Source organism: Bombus flavifrons, chromosome 2, assembly GCF_040668555.2.
Source record: "Bombus flavifrons isolate JBK064 chromosome 2, iyBomFlav1_principal, whole genome shotgun sequence".
NCBI lineage: Eukaryota > Metazoa > Arthropoda > Insecta > Hymenoptera > Apidae > Bombus > Bombus flavifrons.
Genome location: NC_138443.1, coordinates 13872727 through 13893300, shown reverse-complemented (window position 1 = coordinate 13893300; position 20574 = coordinate 13872727). Strand labels below are relative to the sequence as shown.

General features: G+C 43.8%; 1 protein-coding gene across 2 annotated transcripts in view; it reads right to left on the bottom strand.

Moving 5' to 3' along the window:
* LOC138189702 (zinc finger protein basonuclin-1) overlaps nucleotides 1-20574 on the bottom strand; it is a 263062-nt gene that overhangs the window by 28723 nt on the left and 213765 nt on the right. For both annotated transcript variants that reach the window (XM_069131819.1, XM_069131820.1), the window contains exon 4: nucleotides 825-1360. In XM_069131819.1, the coding sequence (XP_068987920.1) occupies nucleotides 825-1360 (536 nt within the window). The remainder of the gene's footprint in view (nucleotides 1-824; nucleotides 1361-20574) is intronic.

Below are 20574 nucleotides of genomic sequence, written 5' to 3'. Positions count from 1 at the left end.
TGTTACCCCCTTTGATTCACAGAGTTTGCGGTTCTTGCGTTCGATTCACAATTTCGAGTCGATTCAGTTCATAGACACTACCGAGGAATAGACATCTAACAGATGGGAAACCGCGGAACGACACTTCGCGAATAGAACGACATGTAGACACGTCATTTTGTCACTGATTTGTTTGCTGCGTCAATGGTCACTAGGCGTTGATTTCGAATCGATGCGTTTCGACGATGGTCGTCGGATAGGATCGATGGAACTATCAGCGTACTTGGATCGAAACCCAACATACGAGAAATGTTAGAATCGGATTCTACACTACCTGTCACTTTCTCTACTACGTTATCCGTTTTTGTTATATTTGGGATGAAAACTCTCGTCGACCAGTCGGTTTTGTTTGGTTGTCAGTCCGTCGTCCGTCATCGAGCTTTTCACTCCACTGCTCTAATCTATCGACGTCACATTGTCATTTTTCTTCGTTGTATCCATCAAACTTGTCGAATTAGCGGCTGGCCTGATACATCGCTGTCACTTTGCTTTGCCCTACTGCCTTGTTTTCGATCACCGTAATCCCAAACGAAAAATCGTCGATCTTCGACCACTCTACTCCATCCACATCACTCCGTCACGCGGTCTCGTCGTCGATCGTCAAAGTTCTTCGTCGAAACGACCCGTGCACTTTGTCCCGTAAAGTCACCTTGTCCAGCGCGTTCTGTCTCGTCCCGTCTCGTTCCGTCTCGTCCGCTCCGATCCCAGTCTATTCCTATCTCGCGAGCAAAGAGAAACTCCTATCTCGGTGATGATGTTTTGATTCTTGAAATGGATCGACTCACCTGCAGTATGTATCCCCGCGTGTAATCCTCGTACGTCCAGCCGAAAGCGGCTAGTAAACGTGTCACTTGCGCGTGCTGCAACTGGTTGAACAACTGATCGAGCAAGATCTTAAGGCGGATCGGTAGTGCGCGCGAGCCGTAGAGTACGAGAGATGCGACGTCAAACGCGGCCGTCGGCTCGACACTCTCTGAAGCCGGTGGCCTCTCCTCCTTCTCCGCGACATCGGCTCCACCACCAACACTGCCACCACCACCACCGCCACCCCCACCTCCACCGTTCCTATCCCCACCATAGCTGCCCCCACCGGTCGTCGCTCCCCCACCACTGCCACTCGTATCGCCACCTCCACCTCCGCCACCACCTCCGCCACCGCCTCCTCCTTCCCTCGACGCCGCGGCGGCGGTCGTCGTCGTCGTCGTCGTCACCGTGGTCGTCGGCGTCGCCTGCTTTACCCTCCCTCCGCCGCTTTTGTCCTCCCTACCAGTGGCACGGGGGCTGGAGACGACATCCCCACCAGCCGACAGTCGCGCCAGCGCTGCAACATACAGTGGAAAAGAGACAGGTTAGAAAGAGAGTCGCCCGCCGCGTTCGTTCGTTCTCGCTGCGCGGTGGATTAGCGCGTGTGTTGGTGACCGTGGACAAACCTCCCCCACCACGCGACCCGCTCGGTGGCACCTCCTACCCCCGCACCTCCTATGCCCCCACCCACTCTCGTTCACGGTTGCTGTCCTTTCGTTTTGTTCCTGTCTTTCGCGGCCTCTAGCCTGCTCCGCCGACCGTTCCGTATGTCTCTCTCGCTTCTGTCTCTCCGGGTATCGTTCTCGAGCAACCTAGGGTCGTCGTGGCACCGAGGGTACTTACTTACCCCCACCCTATCCGCCACCGGACTTGCCCCCACCATTGTCAAGTACCAACACACACCAACGTTGCGGTCCACCGTTACCGACGCACACGCACACCGCGCGCGCCCGCGACGCGATAGTTCCACTAACACCGATACGCTTCTGCTCGCTACCAATACTGCGAGCTGGAATGTACGGCCGGTCGCGCTGCATCCCCACCAACCGGATTTTCTCATGAGACTCGGCAATACTCGGCATCCATCAACCTGCTGCTGCCGCCACAGTGTCTCGGTTCGTACGCCGATCGCTGTTCGCGTGATACCTACGTTGCTGCAGCGCGACGCGATGCGATTTCAGAGGACCGCGGGCTTTGTTTTATGCACTTATGCTTTCTTTCGCGACTTTTCGAAGATTTCGCTTCGAATATTTGATAGCAGGTGAATAGTATCTGGTTTTACGGCGAATACGATGCGGTTATAGTTAGTTAAAGGTGTAGGAAAAAACCTTTTTCATTGTCTAAAATATAGGATTAGAAAAGGGTATTTCAATATTTGTTTAATAAAAATTACAGGAATTCTGCATTTCTTCTGCGAGATCTTTTTATGGAAAGTTGAAAGTTGATCTTATCGAAATGTATAAATCAGTATATCAAGGTAATCAATAATATTAATGCTTAAGTTTCTATAATTAGCAATATTAAATATTACAGAAGTGAAAACAGCGATTGCCATTTGCTCTTCTAGCCAGCATTGTACAATTTGTCTCGGTAGTTGTCATTATTCAATTGGTTATATCTGCGTTTCTTTTCGAATTATAATTTCCTAACATCAGTTTTAAGTTTGTGCTTTGTTAAAAGATGCGATAGAGAAACTTATTTTTCTGTATAATAGTCATACACATATTCCAATTTCTAATCGTATACGTTTGCGTATCGCGTAAACGTTAAACAATTCGTCGTTTGTAACGGAACGGTGCAGCGATCGCGACGTAGTTTCACGAGGGAAAACGCCCGCGGACACGATGGCCCAAGCAGCGCGTTGCTTTCTCAGAGACACGGACACCGACGTATATAGTCGTCGAGACGGTGGCCGTAAGGTCTCGAGGCGCTTTCCCTCCAGAACCGTCACGCTTTTCGCACCTGACGATTCCTATCTCGGGACACGAAAGTTTATGGACCTTCTTACCACGCAGACGCACATACAATCATACACGTAAAACATACCGCCTCTCCCGATGGTATCGTTGTCGGGTTTCGCGTACGACGAAAACATTAATCGAAAAGGTACGCGTCAATCCACCTCTTCTCCGTCTGCTTCTATCTCTGTCTTGATCGATATGGTCGAACGATTCACGATTTATAGGCTGGCGGATGTTTATCGGATAATACGAAAGATTGATGCGTGACGTTTTGTCTTCTTTTTTTTTTTTTTAATGACGAGACGATGAACGCGAAGATCTCGGAGAAGAAGGTTATGAGACGAATGGTGCACTTTTAATGGAGAGTAGTTAGGTTTCGTGAGTTATGTAACGCGAGGAACATATGGTTGTCTCGAAGATCAGAGCTCCGATTTGACCACCTTCTTTGATTCTTCTAATTGCAGCAGATGTATACCGACGATAGCATCTGGGATCGATTACTTGTAAATGATATGAAAGTACGGTGAATGAGAGTAAAAGCGGTGCTTTGAGAAGGGCGCATGGTAAACTGTGACGTCTTGACGTTACTTTTGACAGACACGAGTATGATACCTACTTTTTAAGGCAAAGTGATAGGTCATTTCCGATACTTCAAACGTAATAAAAACGACTGTAATTAGTAAAATTTCGCTAATTCGCGAAAGATGTACCCAGGTAGAGACAAAAATTGCGACAAACCTAACCATTCGAAAATTCACATGAAAATGAAATTCGCGAAGCGATAAGGTAATGTAACGCAGTATTTTCCATTCTAATGCTCATCTTAGAGTCGGTTTAACCTTAACACCGAGCGATTCGTTACCGAAATGCGAGATAATCCCTCATTGTCGTGCACAATGCACGATGGGAAAGCGGTGGTGATTATGGGAGGATCCATAACGCTTGTCCTTTTTGTTGAAGTCGATAATATTAAGAAAGTGCGGCGTGGTTGCGTCATGGGATGACGCCGGCCATGATTGTCGCTGGTCGCTGTAGGTGCCATATCGTGGCATATCGGGCCCCATGACGAGCGGACGCTCGCCTCGCCACGGTCCCACCTGGGGATCAATAGAAACCACTCAGTCATCGCGATCGGGCGCCACTTGTCATTAATGACTATCCGATTTTCGATTTAATTAAACCGCGATGACGATCTCGCCACCTAGACGAGTCAGGGATCTCGCGCGGCGGAAAGCCAGATCGTTTCTGGAACGATCGAGGCTGAATGATTGGTCCGAGTTGCTCGGGTGCTTTAGAGTTTTTAGAAGGGGCTTTCTCAGGGTTGATGAATACGGGGGTCTTTGTTACCCCGGAAGGGTAAGAGGCGGGAATAGCCAGGGGATGGGTTGACGGGCTCGTTTGCTCGTTTTCCAAGAACTTTGAGTGTTTCGGATGAGCACTGGGATTGGACTTCGTAGCAAGAGGTAATTGGTTGTTTAGTCAAATTCGAGACATGGTCGTTAGTAATAATATTGTTAGTAATACAAAATATTCGAAGTATTTATCGTATTGCAATTTCTAATGAAATTCGTAATTTCAGTATAATTGCGATAAACATATATAATTTGTGATTGTTTTATAGTACAGTTAATAGAAAACTTATCTTCATTTTTCAAGATCGAAGAAGCGGCTTAAACCGGAAGAAGCCATGGAAATATAAGTAAAAAAGTCGTAAACTCGCTCTAGTGCTTGTTCTTATCGAAATGGGAAATAACAGAGGAGGAAAGAAGTATGTGTCTATCGTATACGAAGGGGAGGATGATCATGAAAACGTTTGTATGGAATCTTAATTCCCTGAGAACTACTTTGCAGCCTTTTCTAACTTGTTAAAGATGTCGTAAAATGAGGTAATATGTGGTAATATAAGAGTATCTTAACATTCATATATCTAATGTAAAATGTAAATGACAGGAATGTAAACCGACGACGGTTCTTGTTATCGTAAACTAACAATGCCTTGTACGTTTAACCAATTTCTTATCAAATAACGATAACACGAAAGATTTTTTTATTCTCTTCTTTTAATTAATTATTTCATCTCTAAACAACGTAATTTATGTAACACTTTTTCTACCACGTTTCTATATTCCAAGGCAAGCATTTTCCACGTGACCAGAAACGTTATAGATACTTCTTATGGGCTCCCCATGAGAATAGCCAGGGACGTGGGTCTTTGAAAGAGGCAAAGACTTCTTCAATCTTGCTAGACTAAGTCAGTGCCGTCGACAGATGGAGCTCCATGTTCTGTCCCCTTCTGTGCCTTCTAACCATACATATATATAGATACAGAAAAATCAACGCGTTCTCAAGGGAAGCTGTTACATTCACCACACACATTTCTCATATATAACCCGACATCCATCAACATTCCCATCCTATAATAACGAAGACGTAAAGAAGGAAGTTCCTTAATATTCTGGATCGATATAACGAGTCTGACCCACGTAATCTTTACGCGTTAAATTGATTACGTACTTATTGGCAAATTAAGTTAGGCGTTGAAATTTATATAACATGTTATTAGCAATATCATTATTTTATATAGCACTAAACGATATAATCATAAATTTAAAAATTTCACTTTAAACCAGGTAGGTATATTGCAGATCCTCTACCTTTAATGGTCATCTCGATAAATATCAGTGAAAAAGGACGAACGTACGACATCGAGCGAAAGCAGAAAACATTTCAACGAAGCGTTTCATCGAACCCTCGATCCGTTTTCCGTCGACACCGCGTTGTTGTTATATTTTTCCTCTTTTCGCGGATCAGGCCGGTGGTTTTTGCCAGCGACAACGAATTTTCCAACGAACGAACGTCAACGGAAGGGTGGTGGCGCGATGTCGACCGCGTGTTATCCAGGTTTGCGGCACGGAACGCGTTTTTGCGAAACATGCGCACGGTTCGTCCGTCGAATTTCATGGGATTTCCGGTTCACTATTATTTTTGCTTTCGCGTATCGACGCGTTTCACAAAAGACACTGTTTACGTTGCAGTTTAAACCCGTTCCACATATTTTCGTGACATTTATCGTTGAATCGTTGTTTTATTTATGAATTTTTCAACGGTTCATCGGAGCTTGATATTCTTCTTATCCTTAATTAATAAAATCAATATTTTGCCTTTTATCTAGATTCATATCTATTCTTGATTTACATTCTGTCAAACGTTCGTTTTATTTTGTTACAGTAGGTTTCGTCGTATTAATAGCAGTTGCCATTTAATTATATCCATTTATCTTGTATTTCATTCGTATCGCGTATCAAACAGTCGTACGTAAATTATATTTACGTTGCAATAAAAGAACGACGACTATCTTACAAACTGTTAACCAATGTAGAGCACGTCGCTGTTACAAACCAATTACCACGTACTTTACATTCATCGACCCAAATTCCCACAGACATTTTCCCGTTACCCAAAATATTCCCAATACAGCGTTCAAAAATAAATAAAAAAGGAAAAAAGGAAGGAAAAAAGGAAGGAAAAAAGGTAGAGAAAAATAATTCTACATACAGAGGGATCATCGAAACAACAAGCAAACTAAAAGTCCTCATCCTCCCAAACACGGCACGTTTTCCGAAAACAACAATCCCTATATGCTCACGCGTGCGCAAGCTTTTTGACCTCTAAAACAAAAAGCCAAAACAAAACCAGGGGGAAGAGGAAAAAAAAGGAGATAGGAAAAAAGAGAAAAAGGAAAACGGGAAAAAAAACTGAAAACCCGGTCGACAGGGGCGTTCGATCATGGAGGTAGGCAGCCACGAAATGGAGATTCGAGTGCATGCATACATAACCGATGGTCGTAGGTATACATATGTGAGAAGAGGAGCGCGCGCGCGCGCGCTACCGGGACGCGATGATGCCGGGACGTAATATCAATACGCCACGAAGGCAGGATGGTCGCGTCTGATTTTCCGAGCGCATCGGCACGTGGATAATGTTTTAATGGAGTTTGCGGAGTGCGAGGAGGGATGGCCGGGCCAAGGGTGAGCTCGCCATGGTTTACATACCATTTACTCGCGCCCTGTAACCTCGCCAGCCGACTGTTTACAGTGCTGTACAAACTGTGCTCGCGTTGCTGCCGCGACGATGATTCTTCCTTTATCCGTAGCGATATATCGCGGCAATCGAGCGTTGCCACTGATTAGGAAAGATGGTCTTCTTTTCATATGCGTTCTGGTCGTTGGACGAAACGGTGACAAATTTTGGAAACGTTATGAGATAATTTCGTGTGATTTCCGAACTTTGCGATCGAGGGGATGGTTTTTGATTGATTTCGGGGGGCGAAGGGTTGTTGGCGGGACGATCGAGGTGGAGTAATGGAATTGTTATGGGAATCGAAGATTTGGAGGAGGATGGAAGCGTTCTTGAGTAGTCGGGGATGAAAGTTTTGGTCTGGGTATGGTGTCGTTCGGCGAGGCTCGGGTTAATCGAAATGGAGTCGAGGATTATACGTTTTGATTGGCGAATTGTTGACGAATACTCGGAGGGAAAGCAGACGTTAGATGTTCTTTATGATTAAGCGAATGCGGTTGCAGACTGCCGAAGGGTAATTAGAGATGTGTTTTATGAAGAGCTGCGGTAGATGTTTTGAAGCTTGATGACTGTCCTCTGTCAATCTCGAAGCAGATGACCTGATTCAAGGAACACAGAGGCCTCCTTGTATCTTTCAGTAAATATGACTGCAGTTATCGATGAAGAGATTAACCGAGTATCTATAGGTATATTTGAATTATGAAAGTAATGGAAACTTTACTGCAAGTACAGTCTGATTAGAATACACAGCAACTTCGTATCATAAATAACATTTTAAACTTATGTAAAAATGAATAAACGACGTCGACATTTTGCGTATCCTCGTACAATCTTTAAATATTCCAAAGATATGAAACTAATTTCTCAAAACTTTGAAATATCGCCGAGTCGTGCTTTAATCCTTAACTTAACCATCGAACGGCACGGAACCATAAATCCAACCCATTGAAAGATTCTCACGTAGGCAAATCCTTTTCTATCGCATAGTAAGCGCAAACAGAAAGAGACGTACTATCGTAACCTTACCGAACCGGCATTTAAACGCATTCCGTTATTATCGTCGCCTAACGAACGCGCTGTAACAGGCAATTTCAGTTCGATGTTGGACGTCTCCCAGTACCATTACATCGTTCGTACAAAGTAAGCAAGAAATCACTCATTATGTTGTTAGACACATTACAAGGATGGCGCTTGCGCAATCCTCGTCGACTTCCTGGGACAGACAGGCAGGCACGTCACCTTCTATCGGCCTCAAAAGAAAAAAAAAAGAGCCACAAACATACGATATCGTCGTGTTCGTGTTCCATCCGGCTGCCTAAGTGACATTATGCGAACCAGACGATACGAACAAGCGATAACTTGAATTTGATCGCGGTTCTTAGCTTCTTTATATACGAGACACGTGTTATAATGTAGCTTATAGCGTAGCTTTTTTGCTCTTTGTCATTGGCTTAATAAGTAGTTAATGGTTGCCTAGAACTTTTGAACGATCCACTGATTGTCCATTTCACGTATATTATTGACGGTGTGTTTATTTCGATTGAAATTTGCATTGAATGGACAAGAATGTTCTTTGGTTTGATGTCGGAATACGATGAGGAAAACTTGGCGGAAACACGGTGTTGGTATATGTGATCATAGTGCGATCTGTTATCTCGTATGTTTTATTCCGTTGAATCAGTCCTTAATATAGTATTACCGGTTTTTGTTTTAACAATAACAGTTAGTTTTTTACTTGGAACGATTCTGCCTAAACCAAACTCCTTTTACATCCCATAAATACCAACAGAGAACTACAGGTTAATCAATTTGCGATAAAAGTAGAATAAAAGATGGATTTTTATTTCGATTCAAAAGATCACATTCACCTCTTACCATTCTACTCTCCACGAAACTTCATAAAACCTGTACAAGCCCATCCAAATCAACCAGGCAACGACCTACAAAACGCAGAAGCCACACAACAACATCGCGTCCTACACGCGACAGTCGAATCGAAGCTTCTAAAAATGGAATCTGCGACCTCGAAGAAACGTAAACAGGACTTCGTCTCTAGACGAAGCGACGGCCCCCTGTCAAAAAGGAGCCTCGTGGAATCATCCTCGATCCGATATCCGTTGAACGATCGAGGACGTCTTCCAGCGAAGTCCGTGCCGTAGCCGTGCAATTAACCCATCCGAGGTCGAGATCTTCTTGCAAGACGATCGTCTGAGGTCGGTATATCATATCGGTATATTTTAATTTTTATCGGGCTGCCTTGTGGAATTTAAATTTGACACGTCGATATATCAAAATCCTTGACGGAACAATAGATCAACTATCATTTTACTCGACTCGAACAAGATTAACTACTGGTATTCAAAATCAAAGAAACTCCTAACAAATCGTTTATTATTAACACTTGCAACAAACTCGTAAGAACGACGAAGTTTTCACGCGTTCCCCAAAACTGTAACCTCAGTTGTTAATCGGAGAAAAAGGGTCGATGGATCTCCGTTTGTTCAGAGTCCATTTTGTGTTCCCTCGTGACACGTCTCCTGCGCGAAGACGATGTTTCGCAATGATCCGCTGAAACGAAACGACGGAGATTACGTAAGGGTCGGTGATCAGACCTGACACATTCCCTGGGATCGATCGACAAGCTCGATCGTCCTCCCACGATGGACTAATCGATATTTGCACGTGGTTGCGTGCTGCACGACGCTCTCCGAGTCGTTTCGCACAACGACGTGTGTACCAAAACGAGGCCACGTGGGAATTTTTGACAGAGTATTAGGGGAGTTCTTTCTCGTCTCTTTTCTCGTTTCGTTTTGCTCGTTTGAACGGGGAATAAGATGTTAAGGCGACAGTCGCTGGAACAGGTTACATCATCGATGACCACGACCTGTTGCCTTCAGTGATCGTTGAATGGCAACCAAGACTGGTCGAGCGGAGACGACGCGTGACATTCTCTCTGACATGCATCTGGACTTCGAAATGATTTTCGTGACGTAAACTGTAAATGATGATTAATTTTATGATCGCTGCTTATGGTAGGAATTGAATTCTCGCTACTTGCACAGAAAATCATCTAAAAGCAATTCGAAACCGATCGCGAGAACTCGAAAGGAAAAAAATGGGATTCAGTTGGGAGAACTAGGGGAAATAGCGAGTAAAAAGGGCATTTCACGCAAGAGGGAGTTAACGATGAGGCGTAGCCCCATGCCGAGAAAGCGTGCAGCCCCCCGGTCTGGTAACAAATGATAGTTTTGATAATTAGCGGCTCCTTTCTCGTTGTCCGTAGAGCGGCATCCCTTGAAGTTGAAGCCGCGAATGTCAATGGACGGCAGGTGCCCTGGCATTGTCTAAAACTGCACGATAACCCCTGTGGAAACGCAGATTCTTACAGAAACGTGGCGTGACCGAGCTGTTGACAGGTACCACGGACAATGGACGGAAGTCCCGGGAGGGTGGCACATAAAGCGGCGAGAACAACCGGAAAGCCTGAGACAATGAGACGGCCGAGAAATTCAATTTCGGTAAAACGTTCGAAATTCGCATGGATTTCTTCTCTGATTTTTTATTTTCTGCTGTTTCCTTCCTTTTCTTTTCCGTCGTTCATCGATGATTTTTGAAGATGCGATATCAAAAAGTTTCCTCTTCCTGTTTCAGTTACGCCGATGGAGTTAAATCGTGGTGTTTCGTGGAGTAGCGTGATCGCTAGAATTGTGCAAGATATCGTGTTTGTGACTATTTGTTGATATCGATATATTTTACAATTTACAATTTCAAGTACGTAATTCGAAGGAAAGGATCAATTTTTCCGTCATTTTCCGAATACATCTTGTGTTAACGAATCATTTGTTCGTAGCAAAAACTAGTCGATAAATCGTTAAATAATCAAACTTCAAAACAAAATCTACTTGTTAAATGAGAAAAATCTGCCAATGGAAATGATACAAAGATTCTGCATCGACAGATATTTTTCTCGGCACTTCCACAACAAAGATTCTACTTTCAACTACCGATTCTTCGAAACAAACGTTCATCCGTAAGCCTTTTCCCTAAACGCAACCACAACTAGAAACAGTGAAGAGACAAGCACAGAGATTCAAGAATTCGTTCCCCGTCACTCGGAATTTGCATGGCGATCCGTGTTACCTAGTTACTTTCATACGCCATGGGGGAGCTCGAGACAGGTCTTCCATTCGGTAGCCTTTAGTTACGCCAACGATACCTCACGCAAATATCCCTTTCCTTGTTCCATCGTTACCTTCTATGGTGTATTCTCAGCGGATGAATAGCGAGGACAATGAAGCCTCGTGGAAACGCGTCACGCCCCATGAACGGAGCCCTGTACACGTGTCGTCCGACACTCCGTTAGTTTTAGAAATTTCACCCGTCGATCCGTATCCAAAGCTGAAAGTCCACGATCCACATAATACGACATTCGGTCATTTTTGCTATTAAAATAGTGAAATAACTGTACGAACATTTTTTATGCAATAATTGCAAATCACGTGATTATAGCGAATGACGCAATTTCTTTCCGCATACTCTCTCTACCTATCGTTCTCAATCGTGACGGACGTACTCGATTTCTTTTTGTTTTCGTTTTCGATTTTCCCCCTTTTTTTTATTCGCGAATCAAACGGAATAGCGAATCCACGCGGTCCCTGTGGAGCTGTGCGCTGCGATCGCTTTTTTTCTCGCGCCTTCGTTTTTTACACGAGCCCATGCCTGTGTTTTACGAATCGCGGTTCGATTTCCGGTTACCCTCCAGAAAGATTAGCTTCGCTCGTTGCGCTCGAAAATCCCGCGAAAATACTCGACAGGTGCTCGAATTCGACGAATTTCGAAAATTCTTCAAAAACACGGTTATTTATATAGAGGATGAAGATAGAGTAACGAAAAAGGCTTGGTCTTTCTTCTTTTTTTTTTTTTTTTTGTAGTAACGCTGTATGTCAGCTGCGTCTGACACAATGGCTTCTGTTTTTTTTTCTTTTTTATCGCACCGGTCACAGGGAAACTGTATTTATACGTCGCCATATAGATTTCTGATACTGACTTATTTCGCTTCTAAAATAAAAATACGGCTCGAAGTTGGTTTTTCCTAGCGATGATTGGAAATCGCGCAACGTGATTCGACGTCATAGTAAAAGGTGTTTAGTTTATTTTAGCATCGGTTCGCGAGAATCGTCTCAACATTACAGAAGAGATAATGCACGGATGCGCGCACGTTGGTGCCGGTCAGAGGGTGCAGGTATGTATATGCCGGCTATACGTACTATATCGAGACCGTTTCTCATCCGGAAAGCCGACGATTAGGCCAGTTTTGAAACGTAATGTGGCCGCCGACACGGAGCCATTTGTCTTGCAGCGCGTCGGTGGACGTCGCACCGCGGGATATACATTCTGTCCCGAAGCAAAGAACGAACTGAACTCGAGAGAAAGGAGAGTGTTTGTGCGTGAAAGACGAAACATGGTGAAGCGTGATCGGGCGAGCGAGAGAGAGAGAGAGAGAGAGAAAGAAAGAACTGGAGGAGAAGGAGCCGCAAAATAATTGTTCGTCGGATGAGTTTGGGCCCCTTATACCCTGGGACCTATACCCGACACCAGACGACCCAATTCGACGTACTTTTGTGATCCAAATGGGATGAGTCAACGATTGATGTTTCTGCCGGTCTTTCAGACTCTCTGCTCTGCTGGATTTTATCGGTTTCGTCCCTGTCGATGGCTCTCCGCTGGTCCTCCGCCTTTTCTCCTCTCCCTAATTCGTTTTCTCGATCATCGGCTTCCCCTCTGCTTCTTTTCGCTCACTCAGTGGCCTCTTTGTCTCGCGTGGACGGCGATTCCTCTTTGGTCGTTAGATCGCTGGCTATTCGATGGAGGTTGTACACTAGTCGATAGGAGTTCGCCCCGTTTTTTGACTGATGACGATCGTCCCTGGACAGTTTGCGTTTCAAGCGAGATACTCGTTTTCGATGTTACGTCTTTTGTTCTTATCTTTCGCGGATTCATAGAAAGGCTTGGATTGTTCTTGGATGCGGTTTATTGTTGGCCAGAGAATGGTGTTCTCGACGCGACGACAGGTGTCAGACTTCTAGAGAGAAGGGAGAATGTGATTGGACGGTGGGCAACTCGAGAAATGATTGACAGTTGGAAGGAATCTAATGATACGTTTAAAGGTTAACAGTGTCGTCCAATCGTCCCATCAGCGCGTTCTACGGACGAATTGAAATGTTAAACGTCCACCAGCGATTTCGAACATATATCGAGAATACAAATATGACATGTTTGAAAAAATGTTAACGGTGTCGTTTATGAAGTCGTTAAGTACTAGAATCGTTAAAAAACAAGATGGATATGTTGTCATAAAGCATTATATGAAGAAGGCTCGTTAAAAAGATTAGGTTTAATCAATCACACCGCAGACACTGAACATTCGAGTATTTGAATAAATTACCTAATTTTATAGCAGGTCTTTGATAAATCCACGTAAACCGTAAAACCTCAACTTCCTCTCTTCGATCCACTTCCACCAACCTCCTCGAACATCGATTCCTTTCTTCGAGAGCGTCTCAATTCGACTTCCAAAAATCGTCGCGTCCAAACTGCGATGGCCGGTACTACGCGATCGATCGGTGAACACGCGAGGAGAACAAGTAGAGATACAAGAGGGATAAAATAGTTGGGACAAGCGACAGGTCGACAGGCCCTCGACGTGTCCTGTCGCGTGACGTTCGCGAGGACGTTGGGCTCCGGTCTTTGATGTGACCGCTACAGCAAGGCCCTCGGTCGACGAATCACCGATGCACGATGCCCGTTTGACATTTTCACTACGGGGGGCGGGACACGATAATAATAGGTTTAACTTCGTCGTTCGTTCGACTGAAATTTTCTGGAAACCGGCCGCCGTCAACGTCGCCCAAGCGTCTCCGTCGATTTTTCTTCCAGATTTCTCGATTCACCGCGACCTGGATTAGCCGAAACGCTAAACGGATTCACTTGGTGTTCCAGCGCAGCCTAGCAAAAACAGAAGCCAATCCCTCGTTACCTGTTGGAGACGAATCGAGCTGATTCGAAGGGACCGAACAGGTACAAGGCGGTTACTGAACACGTCACGGCCTCCGTGGCTGTTTGCATAGGCTGAAAAATTTCGAGGACAAATTTGTTTCCACTCTAAACATCGCTGATTTCTCGAATGGATTCGGCTGGTAAGAATAGCAGACGGTCGGATCGGATTTTAAGAACGGTGGCTGTGATTCGTTTCAGGTGCGAATTTTTCATGGTAAGCTTTGTAACGATAGATGTATAGCAGTAAGTAGTAAGTTGAGGACAATTACCAGTAACAACCAGTTAATTTATAATTTTTAAACCATTCAATTAGTGTCATTAGTGTCAAAGTAAATTGGAGAGAAAACGAACAGATGTGTATTCGAACAAAGAATTGGTTTCGAGGGAATAAAAACAAAGCATCGGCAACCGGGCTGTTAACCCAGGACAGCATTTTCGGAAAAAGTAAAGGTGACAAGTAAGGTATATTGTCAAATCTTGTTTTTAAATTCTTTGCTTTCCTTTCTTAAAACTTTAGCTTCATAAATTTCTATATAGTCATGTTCAAGTCTGGTTGAAATATGCTTTATCCTATCTCTTTGCTTCTTAAATGACGAACATTAGATAACCGATCGCTCATCAGTCTGACCAAACGTCGCGGTTTCCGGAAGGTCGAATCGATCGAACGTGCGTATCGACATGGCGTGCGATTAATTTCTATTAGAGGGGCGGAAGCGAGGGGCGTCGTACCGAGCGGGGGATGCGCTGGACGGATGACGCGCCGGTGACGTCACTGCCGGTCAACTACAAGTATTTCGCATTAGCCGCAGCGGTCCGCTAATTAATTGGGTTAAAAAGACGTTAGGCGAATTGATCGGTCCATTCAAGGTGGCCATCAGTACGCCAGATAAAGTTATTATTCGGCCGTATCAATTTGCCGCGATCGCGTGCCATCCAGCTATATCTCGCGTTATCGCGTTCGATTCACGTGCGACCGCCATGGGAAAAACTTGAAACACGTTCCACTTTTCCCGTGGTATATTCGACTCGACCGATGTTGCTAGCAACTGTTCCTCGAGGGCAGAGGAGAGTCTTGCAGGTATAGAGACGTTCCTCGACGACACGAAGGTTCGCGCAAACGTATTTTGTAAAATAGACGCGATGCTTTTAGATAGGTGGTTTTAAGAACAGCGCTGTTGCATGCTTTGTCGCTATTAATGTATTTTCTGTGAAAGGTTTGATGTTTTATGAGGTCAAGATGGGTCGTAGAATGTTCAACCCATTATCGATAAATGATATTTGATTTGAAAGCCAGTCTACGCTTTGTACTGTTTAGTTACAATTTTGTTGAAATAGCGGACTAATAGTCGGAAGGAATTTTCTAAATAAAGAGTCTGAAATTCATGTTGCAGTGTCTATGTCATGGGTCGAGCTCACAGGCGCCATTTCACCAGTAAAATCGCAGTTTTCTTAAAAAGGTATAGGTCAAATTTCTGCTTGATGCATTCCCCTTTTCGTGCTTTTTCGTGCGCGATGCGAAAGAACGGGGATGACAATGGAATTATCGAAATTATCAGGATCCTTGGGGTTTCAGGGCTGAAAATGGTAAACATGGGCGCCGCGCGGCATCGCCAGCAGGTGACTCGGTCTGAAAGGGCCCCCGAGGCGCTTAGGAAAATTGCTGCGTGCCGCTTCGAATTTTGGAAAACACTGCGTTACCCGCAAAAGCCTGCCGGTCAGTCTTTTGTTCCCTTGTCACCGGCCTCTCTGGGGGATCGCATGGCAGGATCGTTCCTCGGTCAAGATTCAGTTGCGTTACATCTCCTGCTATGTGTTTGTAACTTTGACATTGTCTTCTTTTTGAAAAATTCTTGGAACTTCTTCCTACTGTTGTTCTCGAAGATACGATACAATTTCCATTTGAACAAGAAACGTATATCATGTATCGAATCGAAGTATCGAAAATCCATAAATACATGTCATAAAGTTACGATTAGTATGAAGCATTGCTTCGACACATTTGCGAAGATTTTTGTAACATTTTACGAAAAGACATTTACAACAACACCTACTCACTGGATAAACCGAGAGCTGCGATTAAACGAAAAAGAAGCAGAGGTAGAAAGGGAAAACGAGAAAGAGAGGAAGAAACACGCGAATGGATATACATATGTATATAAAGACCTTAGGGCACAGCATCAAGGCCTTGGGTAGCCATTGACAGAAATGGCCGTGTCATCCAGTCATGATACGTCCCATTGTGCCTCCGAAGGACCTTCTGGGGACTGCATTATCGTCTTCCTATATCTTTTTATTAGAACCCCGAGTCCCGATTTCTCCCTGGCCCCCGGCACTCTCACCGCGACGAGAGATCTTCGCCGCTGCCGCCGATACACGATGCGTCAGCAACATCCTCCACGAGAATGATCGCCTCGCGAGCAACTTCTTTCGAAACTGGCTGCAGTTCCGTAATTAATTTCAACGGGCAGCGACGCTATCGTTGCCACTTTCGAGGAAGACAATGGCCAATGCTGGCTGTTCCTCGATCGATTTGGTCTTTGGAGTGACTGCGGGAAATTTTGTAACGAAAGGAGGCCGTTCAACATGGAATTGGTCAGCAAGATTTGTTAAGTATGTGGCAAAGGTACTTTCTAAATGGATGGCGAGTTTGATAGATGGTAGATTATTTGTAAATTGAAGTAATAATGTGTTGTAGAGAATACGATATCTTAGGTAAAATTAATTGGAAGAAAGAAAAAAGGAACGACAACTGTTTCGATAGATGTTTCATTTATATCAATATACGGAAGTTGCGCACCTTGATAGATTTTACAGCCTTTCCCTTAATTGCCAATGGCAGTTTTCGATTAGCCGTTTCAAGCCAAACAGTCGTAACAACTGATGCACGTGCATCACAGATGATAAATTGTTGCTTAGTGGTCACGGTAGACAGGTGTGCAATATTGGTTTCATCTTCGAGTATAGCTTATAACTCGGAAGAAACTGCGTTTTTATCCACCACTGCTTCATTTTTATTCATCCTATCTTGCTAAATCTTCGAAAGATCTTCTAAGGAACTTAAATCACACAGGTGGTCTTTTATATTTCGAAATGTTAGCCATCTTTGTGACATACTCTCTTCTTTACAACATATAGTTACGTTGTAATTCGATGACACGATATTCTATGCTCGTCCTTCGTAGATTATTTCTACCATTTTTCGTTTCTGTTTCCGCCTCCGAAATATTAACGCTGACGTATTACATACTATGTTTTTCCATTTCCTACTTAAAATATCTCTCGAAATTCTATTTCCAAAAAAGCACGTGCAACTTCAATAATCTCTATTTTCCTTTCCTATAGTCGCACTCTGATATTTCCCACGTTCCAGGTACACCGGCTAAACGTAACTATTTAAAAAAGCATCGTTCACAGGAAGAACAACAAGGATCTCAGAGTGATCCTCGTGACGGAGGTTATCGGTGCTGAGCTGACAGTCAGAGAGAAACGTAATCGGGGCTGCATTGTGCGCGGCTACGTCCGTCGCGGCAATGGAGCGTAATTAGCTGAGAATCTGGCAATTACCGGTGTAGCGAGAGTGCAAAGGTGACACGGTAACGGCGGGGTGATTGATTTTAGCGAAAACGCGAACGGGGGGAGCAATTTGTCAAGCTGTCGGCGTTCCATCTCTGGCAACGCGGCCACGCAGCGTGAAGATACGGATCTCCTTCTTCGGCCGCTCTTCGCTCCGCGCGAGCTCTCCTCGTCAGCGCTGTCCTGCCAACTTGCAATAATGTATCGTTCCTTTTTTTTCCTTCCTTTTAGCTCTTGTTTTCCGTTTTTCGTTCCACCGCTATTTTTTTGCCCGTCTGCGTTGTTCTCCCAACTTGCAATAACGTTTTGATTTTTTAAGGATTTATCCTTGTTACGTTTTTTCTACCCTTTCTTATCTGCAACGTTCTGCCAAACTTGCAATAGAGTATCGTTTCTTCTTTTGTCCGAAGCTTCGGCTGTTTCTTCTTTTGCTTGTTTTTACGTATCTGCGTTTCTCCTCCAACTTATAATTACATCATAACTTTAATTTACAAAATCTTTAATTTACAAAAGTAACTTCTCCAGTGGATCGTTCAGTCGTGTTCAACTCACGTCGCGGTCACCAATTTGTAGAGGACTTGTGCAGAGGATGGTTGATCGTGAGATTTATTAGACGAGATTGCTCGTAGTTGAAACCGTCGAGTGTATTTAAAAATAATTAAATAAATTAATATACAGACAATATTCGCTGAGACGCTCGTACAGTGTATAAGTCGCAAAATAAGATCGCTGATAAATACTCGATAAATACTCGATAGGTACTCGTAAATACTCGTAGATTCCCATTTCGCTTGCGATCACGTCCTCGTCTTTATTCGACGGTTGCACGTAGTGGCGACATTGTCTTGTCCGGAGTTTATTTATTATTACAACAACAAACTGTTTATTATTACAAAACAACAACATGATTTGAATTGTCCTCTAGCTCATGTGCCGCTACACTTCTAACCAGCGTAACAACTTACGTGTGAAAGAGTATCAGAACCATATTCGTCATCGTATCTTCTATCAAAGTCCTCTTCTTCACCGAGAAGGAAACTATAACAAGGTAAATTGTCTTGCTATTCGTATCGCGTCGTTCGACAACGATCTGGCCGATATCAATCGGCGATCCAACCGTACCAAGTGCGTTGCTGCGAGTAATTTTCATCCACAGCTATCGCCGGACAATGCATCCGTGGTTTACACGAAGAAATCGTCCATTCCTTGTCCTGATTTCACGCGTGGGAACGGGAGAAAGGTCGACCGGATCTCGAAGACACTGTTTCCCTCTCTGTCTCTCTTGGCCGTCGATCGATAGCGGAAGAATAAGGAACAACGAGCGTTAAAAGAATCCAGGAAGAAAAAAAAAATGGACAACAAAGAGCCACGAAGAAACTAGGGATCGAGGTTTGCAGCGTGGCTAGAACAATCGATACACAGGTGGAGCATTATCGACGACCAGATAGAAAGGTTGATTCAACTGCGAAATCGTAGCACTTTGCCCAGATCTCCGCCCGTTTCAGATTATCCCGGTCGGGTGTGTCTTGAAACGGATCACGACTCTTTTCACCCGTTCTGCAACGTGTCTTTCCTCCTTTTTCCCTTTCCCCTCACATCTCTTTTGAGAATACGAGGAACGAACGACCGTATCGCTGCGTGTCCGAACTGTGAGACGTCACGGCTCGTTAGCCGTGTGGTTCTTTGCACTTTTAAGCAGGCGAAGGATTCTAGCGCGACGAAATATGCCAGAAGAAGGATACCTGTCTGTTCGATCTAATTTTTTTCGAAATGAATTTACTAATTGCCTAAATTTTGAAAATCTTTGAGAAATATGAAAATCATTAAAAATATAATTTTTAATTCTGGAAGAAATATGATACAATAGCAATAACTTACAAACTTTTTTTCCAACGATTAAAAATTCAATTTACAGTGTAAGAATATAAACGTATAAGTATATGCCTGTGTAATCTTCGAGTGGACAGTGGGGAAATCACGAATTCCAATTATAATCTAATAATAACAGTATCGGTTCATCTAGAGAAAAATGCATTGTGAAATACATTTGAATATTTAAACGTATTTTACGATATAAAATATACGAGATCAAATTTCATAGAAAACTACAACGCAATCCAAGCGGTGATACTTGATGCAAATTTCACGTTTTATTAAACCAGCCTTTTAGTCTTTCGACTAACCGCAGAAAGATAAGCTAGCTGTACCACAAACTTCTCAATATTACGCGTTGAAAAATGAACGCAGTAGTTACAACAGAAGATAAATATCACCAACAGAACTTCATTTCACTAGCATGGCTCGGTACCCTTCTCCATCGTGTGAAAACCATAGGATCGCAGCGAGATACCATCATCATCAAAGGCCGCAACGTTTCATGACATATGAAGATTAAAGGATTCGGTAGAATTTTGAAATCAGGTCAGCATTGTTACAACATAAATACTTTTATTCCACTTTGGTAATACCATTACCTACTGATCCTACTGTTAAGCAACTACTGCATAAAAAATATAGTATAATCGTAAAAATACAGCCACTAAGAGGCTGGATAAATTATATCTATATAAAATCTATACGATTCACTAAATATCAATTTAAAATTAATTCAAACACCCCAGTATCCAAAAAATACGTTTCAATCGAATCTATCAAATCGTTCTAAAATTCACAATCCGTTCTCACTACCCCGTAAACCATCTTGTCTGCTCCATCGGACTCGCTATAAATCGGGCTAATGAAATCCGCAGCGCTCACAACAAAAGCTCGCTCGCACGATCTTGCGTCGTAACAAACGCTCACGTAGCACGCATACGAAGATGGTTATCTGACGTTATTGCTGCGGTGTCAAGAAGTTAGTCGTTCGCCCTGGGGGTTACTGGTCGAAGGGAATAGGGTTGTCCGCGTTCCCTTCCTTTTTTCCCACCCTCGCTCCCCCCCGTTGTCTTTTGCCGCGTCATTAACACCAACAGGCCCCGAACGAAAAACGTTATCTCGAATCGAACTTTATTAAACGACGCACCGCAAGCGAAAGCTTGCGAGGAAGTCTTGATTGGTTTCTAGA